Source organism: Polyodon spathula, chromosome 47, assembly GCF_017654505.1.
Source record: "Polyodon spathula isolate WHYD16114869_AA chromosome 47, ASM1765450v1, whole genome shotgun sequence".
Classification (NCBI taxonomy): Eukaryota; Metazoa; Chordata; class Actinopteri; order Acipenseriformes; family Polyodontidae; genus Polyodon; species Polyodon spathula.
The window spans coordinates 2,488,138-2,497,514 of record NC_054580.1 but is presented as its reverse complement, the minus strand read 5'-3'; the positions used below and the strand labels follow the sequence as shown (position 1 = coordinate 2,497,514).

The window sequence follows — 9,377 nt, the reverse complement described above, 5'->3', positions numbered from 1 at the left end:
AGCGCACGGGTTGGTGAGCAGCGGCAGTGCGCTGTCTTGCAGAGTGGAAGCGCACGGGTTGGTGAGCAGCGCCAGTGCGCTGTCTTGCAGAGTGGAAGCGCACGGGTTGGTGAGCAGCGCCAGTGCGCTGTCTTGCAGAGTGGAAGCGCACGGGTTGGTGAGCAGCGCCAGTGCGCTGTCGCGCAGAGTGGAAGCGCACGGGTAATAAGGAGACCATTAAACCAAACCGGGGCATTTTACTGCGATCTCTCCAGAACAACAACTGCTTTCAACACAGCGGCTACTGACAGCAAAGAGCCCACATACAGTTTGCATTGTTAGGGGATTAGCAGAGAGCAACACACTACAGTTATACAGGGCAGCTTCCCGGCAATTTCCATTCGGCCAGCCTTTTAAACAGGGGACCCTGGCCAGCGCTTAACCCTTGACCTGCACTGAGCTAGAACTACAACCATGGATGCCGAGCCCGAGGGCTTCTATGCGCACCTCTGTCTGGACTGTAGTTTTTTTTTTTTTTTGTATACTGTGATCACTTGCAAGATGCTTAAAAACAAACAAACAAACAAACAAACAAACAATAAACACGTAATGTTGGAATCCCTATAGGGTTGGTTGCTGGTTGTACTCGTACGAAACACGCCTCTCGTGTGCGTTGATTGTCCGTTTTCATTGCTTGCAATCGGTATAAATATATATATTAATAGTATGTCCCAGCGGTCTGACTTTGTTCTCGTTTGTTTGTGTATACCAATCCAATTCTCGCTTTGCATCAGCCAACCCAGCATTCCCAGCAGAACCTGGCTCCCAGTATAACCCCAGCTCTCCTGTTTTGGGGTGCAGAGAGAGCGCTCTGTTCTTCACAGGCTGTGTGTTTGTCTCGTCTCTGCCGAGGCGGTGTTGGAGGGCTGTTTCCTTCTCCACAGTTCCTTCTCTCTCTCTCCCTCTCCTTCCTTTCCTGCAATCAGCGTTTTCTCAGGGACTCGCATCTGGAAATTAGAAGTCACATTAAGGAGGAGGGGGGGGGGTATTTCTGACACAGTATTGACAGCCAGTTCCTTTCTGTGGCCGGTCTGTTGCAGTAACACTGAATCTCAATCTGGCTTGTGATCAGTCTACAGCACTGGCTCTGAGGTGCTGCTGTGGTAATCTACCTACGTTCAAAACAATGACCTTTCACCGTCCCAGAAAAGAGACCTTCCTCTAAACCAGAGTGATCCTGGGCCCCCCTCCCCTCCCCAGATCAGGGACTCACTTGCAGGAGCGCAGGTTCAGCTCTTTCCCCTTCCTGTGGCAGTGCTGGGGAGATCGTCGACACGAGCACTCACAGGACATTGGATCCAACACCTTCCACTGCCCCACACACCCACTGCACTGCCTGGGAGAGAGGGGGGGAGAGAGTGAGAGAAAGGAGACACACACACACCCACTGCACTGACTGGGAGAGAGGAGACACACACACACACCCACTGCACTGACTGGGAGAGAGGAGACACACACACACACCCACTGCACTGCCTGTGAGAGGGGAGACACACACACACACCCACTGCACTGCCTGGGAGAGAGGAGACACACACACACACCCACTGCACTGCCTGGGAGAGAGGAGACACACACACACACCCACTGCACTGCCTGGGAGAGAGAGTGATAGTCAGAATGAATTGCAGCAGCAGGATCTCGTGCAGAGCGGCGGCCCTGCATCTCAGAATGAATTGAAGCAGCAGGATCTCGTGCAGAGCAGCGGCCCTGCCTCTCAGAATGAATTGCAGCAGCAGGATCTCGTGCAGAGCGGCGGCCCTGCCTCTCAGAATGAATTGCAGCAGCAGGATCTTCACTCACCTCCATGGCAGCGCTGGCGTTAGGCCCTTTTTTAATCTGCAAAGAGAAAGAAAAGGAGATTCAGCAGCAGCCCAGTCCGGTTCAACCTCGTTTATTTCTTCATTTCGAAGCGTTTTGCGAGCCCTCGTTAAATGTGAATCATTCTTCATTAGGAGCCTCAGGTATCTACCCCCCAGAAACACAGAGCTGCTCTCCTGCTTTATCACAGTGTCCAGTGGCAGGCTGGTTTAGACACACAGAGCTGCTCTCCTGCTTTATCACAGTGTCCAGTGGCAGGCTGGTTTAGACACACAGAGCTGCTCTCCTGCTTTATCACAGTGTCCAGTGGCAGGCTGGTTTGGACACACAGAGCTGCTCTCCTGCTTTATCACAGTGTCCAGTGGCAGGCTGGTTTAGACACACAGAGCTGCTCTCCTGCTTTATCACAGTGTCCAGTGGCAGGCTGGTTTAGACACACAGAGCTGCTCTCCTGCTTTATCACAGTGTCCAGTGGCAGGCTGGTTTAGACACACAGAGCTGCTCTCTTGCTCACCTGCACTCACACGCACTGTGCTCAGTGAAAGGCAGCCTCGCCCATTTGTGACGGCCGTACTTAACCTTCATCAGCTGGGGAGGGAAGAGAGACGTGAGGCGTGCTTCACAAACTACAATATAAAAACAAAGAAGCAAAACACAAACACACACACACACACACACACTGACACACACACACACACAGACACACACTCACAGTGGAGATACCCAGCCCCTCCCTCGCTCTGTTTATTTTGCTGTCTGACTTGCACATGAATTGGGGAAGGACCCTTACCAAGCAGCCAAACACAGCCCCTGCACACTGTGCTGTCAACAAGACCTCATCACAGAGTCACCTCACTGGGGGGCTCTGTGTGTGTGTGTGTGTGTGTGTGTGTGTGTGTGTGACACAGCCCCTGCACACTGTGCTGTCAACAAGACCTCATCACAGAGTCACCTCACTGGGGGGCTCTGTGTGTGTGTGTGTGTGTGTGTGTGTGTGTGTGTGTGTGTGTGTGACACAGCCCCTGCACACTGTGCTGTCAACAAGACCTCATCACAGAGTCACCTCACTGGGGGGCTCTGTGTGTGTGTGTGTGTGTGTGTGTGTGTGTGTGTGTGTGTGTGTGTGTGACACAGCCCCTGCACACTGTGCTGTCAACAAGACCTCATCACAGAGTCACCTCACTGGGGGGCTCTGTGTGTGTGTGTGTGTGTGTGTGTGTGTGTGTGTGTGTGTGTGTGTGTGTGTGAGTGTGTGTGTGTGTGTGTGTGTGTGCGTGTGTGTGTGTGTGTGTGTGTGTGTGTGTGTGTGTGTGTGTGTTGGGGTACCTCCACTGTGAGCGTGTGCGTGCATGTTGGGGTACCTCCACTGTGAGCGTGTGCGTGCGTGTTGGGGTACCTCCACTGTGAGCGTGTGCGTGCGTGTTGGGGTACCTCCACTGTGAGCGTGTGCGTGCGTGTTGGGGTGCACTCCATGGCCTCGTCACTGCAGCACCCCCCACAGCGACGCAGCGGCACACAGGAGGGCAGGAAGAGGTGCTCCACTTCCTGAGGGAACTCGGAGGAGACGTCAACCAGGATCTCGCGAGGCTGACAAAACGAGCGATTATACACATCCAGCCAGGGCAATACTGCAGAGACACAGAGACAGAGAGAGAGAGATTATACACATCCAGCCAGGGCAATACTGCAGAGACACAGAGACAGAGAGAGAGAGAGAGAGAGAGAGAGAGAGAGAGAGAGAGAGAGAGAGAGAGAGAGATTATACACATCCAGCCAGGGCAATACTGCAGAGACACAGAGAGAGAGAGAGAGAGAGAGAGAGAGACACATCCAGCCAGGACAATACTGCAGAGACACAGAGACAGAGAGAGAGAGATTATACACATCCAGCCAGGACAATACTGCAGAGACACAGAGACAGAGAGAGAGAGATTATACACATCCAGCCAGGACAATACTGCAGAGACACAGAGACAGAGAGAGAGATTATACACATCCAGCCAGGACAATACTGCAGAGACACAGAGAGAGACTGAGAGACAGACAGACAGAGAGAGAGAGAGACACACAGACAGACACAAACACAGGCAGAGTCGTCGTTACCTTCCCTGGATTTGTGTGAGACTGCCGCGTGCCAGTGTGCCAGCTGAAACCAAAGAGAAGAGGCAGAGGAGGAATACATTAAAAACCGAATGGCATCGCACACCACGCTGCGCAGGCAGCGACCGCTTGGCTTTGGAGGTGAAAGCACATGCAAAGCTCAAACGAAGGACAGTGCCTGGAATCACCTGCCCACCGAAACTCCTCCAGTCTCCTCGCTTTAGTCCGCTGTGGAACAGGAGCAGAGACACTGGGAATGAAACCAGGAGCAGAGACACTGGGAATGAAACCAGGAGCAGAGACACTGGGAATGAAAGCAGGAGCAGAGACACTGGGAATGAAAGCAGGAGCAGAGACACTGGGAATGAAACCAGGAGCAGAGACACTGGGAATGAAACCAGGAGCAGAGACACTGGGAATGAAAGCAGGAGCAGAGACACTGGGAATGAAACCAGGAGCAGAGACACTGGGAATGAAACCAGGAGCAGAGACACTGGGAATGAAACCAGGAGCAGAGACACTGGGAATGAAACCAGGAGCAGAGACACTGGGAATGAAAGCAGGAGCAGAGACACTGGGAATGAAACAGGAGCAGAGACACTGGGAATGAAACTCAGGAGCAGAGACACTGGGAATGAAACCAGGAGCAGAGACACTGGGAATGAAAGCAGGAGCAGAGACACTGGGAATGAAACCAGGAGCAGAGACACTGGGAATGAAACCAGGAGCAGAGACACTGGGAATGAAAGCAGGAGCAGAGACACTGGGAATGAAAGCAGGAGCAGAGACACTGGGAATGAAACCAGGAGCAGAGACACTGGGAATGAAAGCAGGAGCAGAGACACTGGGAATGAAAGCAGGAGCAGAGACACTGGGAATGAAACGGAGGAGGAGAGGGATCCCGTTACCAGGAGTTACCGAGCCACGCTGCCGGTGATGCGGAATCAGCGAGATCCGGAGCGACGGCTTCCTCTCCTTCATTAATGTTCTCGTGTTGCGTCACAGCAGCAAACGCGCGGGGAAATATTCCACTTTCTACAGAAACAAGGACTGGTGCCAGTTTACACAGCAGCCTCTGTGGAGAGGAATGCAGGCTGCCAGCCGTCTCTAACGAGGGCTGCGTTTCCATAGCAATACGCACAGCCTGGCCGCTTTCTCTGGACCTGTACCTCGTATCAGGCTGGACCACAGACACTCAGAGGACAATCCAAAGAGACCTGCAGAGACCAGGGGGGTGAACTCTGCTTCATCAACAACCGCTGCTGCTGCTGCAGAGTCTCTTCCAACAGGACCTCGTTTCAATAAGACGTGGGAACACAACAGACACTAAGACGGCAGCAGGCTGTGAGACTGAACTCTGCACACAGCCCTCAGACCAAGGTCAGCTGGGAGAAAACAAGGACAGCAGAAACCAGTACCAGCCAGGGCGTTACACACACACTGACACACACACTCTCCACCTGGCTGGGTTGCCCCTGTTCTTTGCCCGCCCCCTGCAGCGTGGTTATGCGAGCGTTGCCCTGTGTGCAGACTCTGCTGATCACCCTGCGTTCCCCGACTGGAAAGGAGGCTGCCCTCTCTGCACAGTTTAATCCTGGCTCTGCAAGGCCAGTGTCACAGGGACAGCAGGATTGCGTTGTTGCAGCATTTGATAGGAACTGGAATTGTGCCAGCTGCACTTCACGATTATCTTTGCCTGTTCCCTGTTCCAATGCAGCCCCTCCCTGTGATCTCACCCATACCAGTGCAACTCAGCTGAGATCAGGCTGCGAGGAAGCAGAGCTGTAAAAACACCTTTCCACCAGTAATTCAATAATTAACAAACCCGAATGCCCCGCCACAGACTTTCTGTTTCTTTTGACCATCATAAAAACAGGCTGAGGAGCTGAGCGAGAGCGGAAAATAATTCTTATTATATCCCTCTCTGTGGACTTTACACTGAGAGTGGAAACAGCAGCCTCATTAGGTAACAAGGTACAAGGTGGAAACTCACTCTCACTCCTCTCCCCTTACTCTCCCCTCTCCCTTGTCTCTTCTCTTCCCTCTCGCTCTCTCTCTCCTCTCTCCCCTCTCTCTCTCCTCCTCTCCCCCTCTCTCTCTCTCCTCTCTCTCTCTCCCTCTCTCCTCTCCCCTCTCTCTCTCTCTCTCTCCTCTCTCTCTCTCTCTCTCCCTCTCTCCCTCTCTCTCTCTCTCTCCTCTCTCCCCTCTCCTCTCCCTCCTCACCCCCTCCCCTCCTGTGTCTGACTGTCTCTTTGGTATGTGAGTGCTTGTGATTTCTCCACTGCCTAGCAAACACACAGCAGCGTTTCTGGGAAGCGCGTCCGTTCCTCTGGCAGCCTGCGCTTGCCTGTAAATGATGATGATTGTTAAACTGGAAATCCCGCTGCTCTCCACTTCACCCCCCCCACCCCCGAACACAGAGCTCCTGCCAGCGACCCTGCTTCTCACTCTGGAGACACTCCTCAAGGGCCGGGAGACCGTCACCGAATTTACAGAGCTGCTCAATGCAGTTTAAACTTTCTCTCGTTCGCTTCTTCAGAAGCGAGCGAGAGAGAGAGAGAGAGAGAGAGAGAGAGAGAGAGAGAGAGAGAGAGAGAGAGAGAGAGAGAGAGAAAGAGCAGGCCTTGTTGGCTGTCCGGTTTGTCTGCATTCCCTAAAGGTCTGTTCCAGTTATTGACTACCATTCAAAAAAAATCTTAATTTAAATTCTCCAGTCTCAAACGCTCCCTTCTCCATTCCAGACCCCAAGCCTTCCCCTCTCCACCCCCGCATTGCTGGCAGCCTCAAACAGACTCAACCCCAGGGTGGCTGCAAGTCCAAATACGAAAGATTCTCAGGTGGTGACACCCTTAACTAAACCACATCGCCAGCGCGTTTACATTCAAAACAGAAATAAGCGCGCCTGGTTACCCTGGCTTCAACAGCCCAGAAGAACCTGCACGGTCTCCCCTTGACAAAGGCATGTCTAACCTCCCGAAACGTTTGGAAGCTGGCTCTCCCCTCCCCCGGCGACAAGGCCAACTCATTAACACGGTGCAATTACCCGATCAGCTCAAAGCCGGCTGCCAAGCGCAGATAATCACAAACCCGCACACAGCTTCACGCAGAGTCCGCTAAGCTGTTGCAATTAGCACCGCACACGCAGCCTCGCTGCGATCCGTCACCGCGGCGCGTAATTCAATCAGCGGAGCAACCCCGCTATTGCACAAGCGCTAGAGCAGCAAAGGGACAGGCGCTGCAGCGCGGTGCAATATCACCGCCAGAGCCCCTGATCAAAGAGCGATCATTGATCCACTGAACACCACGGCTTATCAATTCATCGCAAGCTGCTGCCGGGCCGCTGTGCACCAACACGCAGTGAACGCGTTTAGGGCAGATATCGATTGCGTGGTTCGGATTTATCTGTGTAACAAACCCGACTTTGAAGCTGGCTGCAAAATAAATAAACAAATAAATAGATAAATAGGGTTAATTCTGCTCCAAATTATCCTCTATTACAAGGGTCTCCGCTCCTGGTCCCGGAGACACGGTCCCTCCTAGTTTTTTCGTCCCTTTTTTTACTTAATTGGACCAATTAGAAGCTTAATTGGTCCATTTGAATAATTTAGTGGACAGTTGGGACAAAAACCAGGACCCGGGACCATCCGGGACCAGGATCAGAGACTCCCTGCTTTACAGGACCACCGAATCAGAGACAATAACAGCAAGACTGCCTGCTGGTTTGATCGCAGGTGAGTCAAGCTGTCAGGTGTGTGTATATTGCAGTAACATGTGTGTGTGTGTGTGTGTGTGTGTGTGTGTGTGTGTGTGTGTGTGTGTGTGTGTGTGTGTGTGTGTGTGTGTGTGTGTGTGTGTGTGTGTGTGTGTGTGTGTGTGTGTGTGTCAGTGTGTGTGTGTGTGTGTGTGTGTGTGTGTCAATAGTGTGTGTGTGTGTGTGTGTGTGTGTCCCCCCCCCCCCCCCCCCTCACCTCGGGAAACGAGGCGGGCAGCCAGGTTACCAAAACAAATTGAACAATTCCGAGAATAACCTTCAGATTAATCTGCATTGCGAGTTCTGCTCTGGAAAGCAGCTCCAGACTCGCGGTTCTCTTTTTCTAGATATATATCTTTCTTTATTCCGTCCTTTTCCAAACCCTTACGGTATAAGGAACCCTAGAAACAGGGCTCTTAAGCGTTAAAATCTCCAAACAGAAGTCCGGCGTATTCCACACTGCGAACATGAATAATCCACGGCGGGACCCGTCTGTAATCCAGCCTGCTGGCGAGGATCATACCCCAGGGTGGCTGGGTTTGTTTTTAGTTATTTTGAGGCGTTTTCAAAGACTTTTCTGTCAACAGTCCTGGACCGAAGAGGCGGTGTGATAATAATAATAATAATAATAATAATAATAATAATAATAATAATAATAATAATAATGGCTACAGAGCTATACCGTTATTCAAATACACACGCCTTTTATTTTCTTGAATTAAAAAAAAAAAAACATCTTCAGACTCGCGTTGTAAAATGATAATAAAAAAACATATATATAAAATATATCTATCTATATATATCTCTATAGACACGGCAATGCACAATCGGGTCCCTATATAAATGTATCCTGATAAGGTCCCTGAGTCGAGACCTGGCGGCTCGGTTCCCCTTTGAGTTTTGAATCGTGTTCTGGAAGTCGGGTCGCTCTTGGCTCAGTCCGCAGGTCCGGGTGCCGGAGCCGGGGCGGCGGTTCGGGGCTCGGTCTCGGTTCTGCTCAGTGAGAGGAGGGCTGAGTGTTGGGCAAGGCGGGCTGCCGCTGGGTTTGCAGAATAAACTCCCCGCTGAGCCTTTCTGCTCAGACTTTCAACGCAATCTCCTCCCATACAGGATTAAAGATACAAACACACCCTTTAGAGAGAGAGAGGAGAGAGAGGAGAGAGAGAGAGAGAAAGAGGGGGACAGAGGAGAGGAGAGGAGAGAGAGAGAGAGAGAGGAGAGAGAGAGAGAGAGAGAGAGAGAGAGAGAGGAGAGGAGAGAGAGAGAGAGGGGAGAGAGGAGAGGAGAGAGAAGAGAGGGGAGAGAGGAGAGAAGAGAGAGAGAGAGAGGGGGACAGAGGAGAGAGAGAGGAGAGGGGAGAGAGGAGAGAGAGAGAAAGAGGGGGACAGAGGAGAGGAGAGGGGGAGGAGAGGGAGAGAGATGGGGGAGAGAGAGAGAGCACTGGATTCATTATTCTTATTATTCTTATTATTAGTTTTTCAAACAGCGTATGATTGGTGCAAGGAGCTGTGCCATCGCGGTGGAGTTATTTTGATTGCTATTCAAGTCTTATCTTGACTTGATGTTTTTTATTTCCAGCCCCTGTAATGCTGTTAACCCCTCGGTGGGCAGGGTGGCTCTGTGTTTGCCGAGTGCAGGAGATTTCTCCACGCATCGGACCGGCTCG

General features: G+C 51.9%; 1 protein-coding gene across 6 annotated transcripts; it reads right to left on the bottom strand.

The window, feature by feature from the left end:
* Positions 1–216: 216 nt before the first annotated feature.
* On the bottom strand, positions 217–8,906 carry vegfba (vascular endothelial growth factor Ba). 6 transcript variants are annotated; one of them, XM_041238052.1, is made up of 8 exons: positions 7,929–8,906; positions 3,964–4,006; positions 3,187–3,488; positions 2,375–2,448; positions 1,843–1,878; positions 1,624–1,635; positions 1,253–1,375; positions 217–986 (listed from the first exon to the last, which is right to left on the bottom strand). In XM_041238052.1, exons 1-8 carry the CDS (start codon positions 8,004–8,006, stop codon positions 962–964), a joined length of 693 nt encoding a protein of 230 aa, XP_041093986.1. In that variant the 5' UTR covers positions 8,007–8,906; the 3' UTR covers positions 217–961. The 6 variants fall into 6 exon arrangements, 5 of the variants coding, with proteins under 5 accessions (XP_041093986.1, XP_041093988.1, XP_041093984.1 ...); XM_041238054.1 differs by lacking the exon at positions 7,929–8,906 and adding an exon at positions 4,879–5,037; XM_041238050.1 differs by lacking the exons at positions 3,964–4,006; positions 7,929–8,906 and adding an exon at positions 4,879–6,020.
* Between the last annotated feature and the right edge of the window lie 471 nt (positions 8,907–9,377).

Coding starts and splice junctions, on each gene's coding strand:
- vegfba (XM_041238050.1), bottom strand. CDS start 5,089: ATGGAAACGCAGCCCTCGTTAGAGACGGCTGGCAGCCTGCATTCCTCT. Junction 3,489..4,878: donor ATCACCGGCAGCGTGGCTCG/GTAACTCCTGGT, acceptor GTGTCTCTGCAG/TATTGCCCTGGCTGGATGTG. Junction 987..1,252: donor CTGAACCTGCGCTCCTGCAA/GTGAGTCCCTGA, acceptor TCTAATTTCCAG/ATGCGAGTCCCTGAGAAAAC.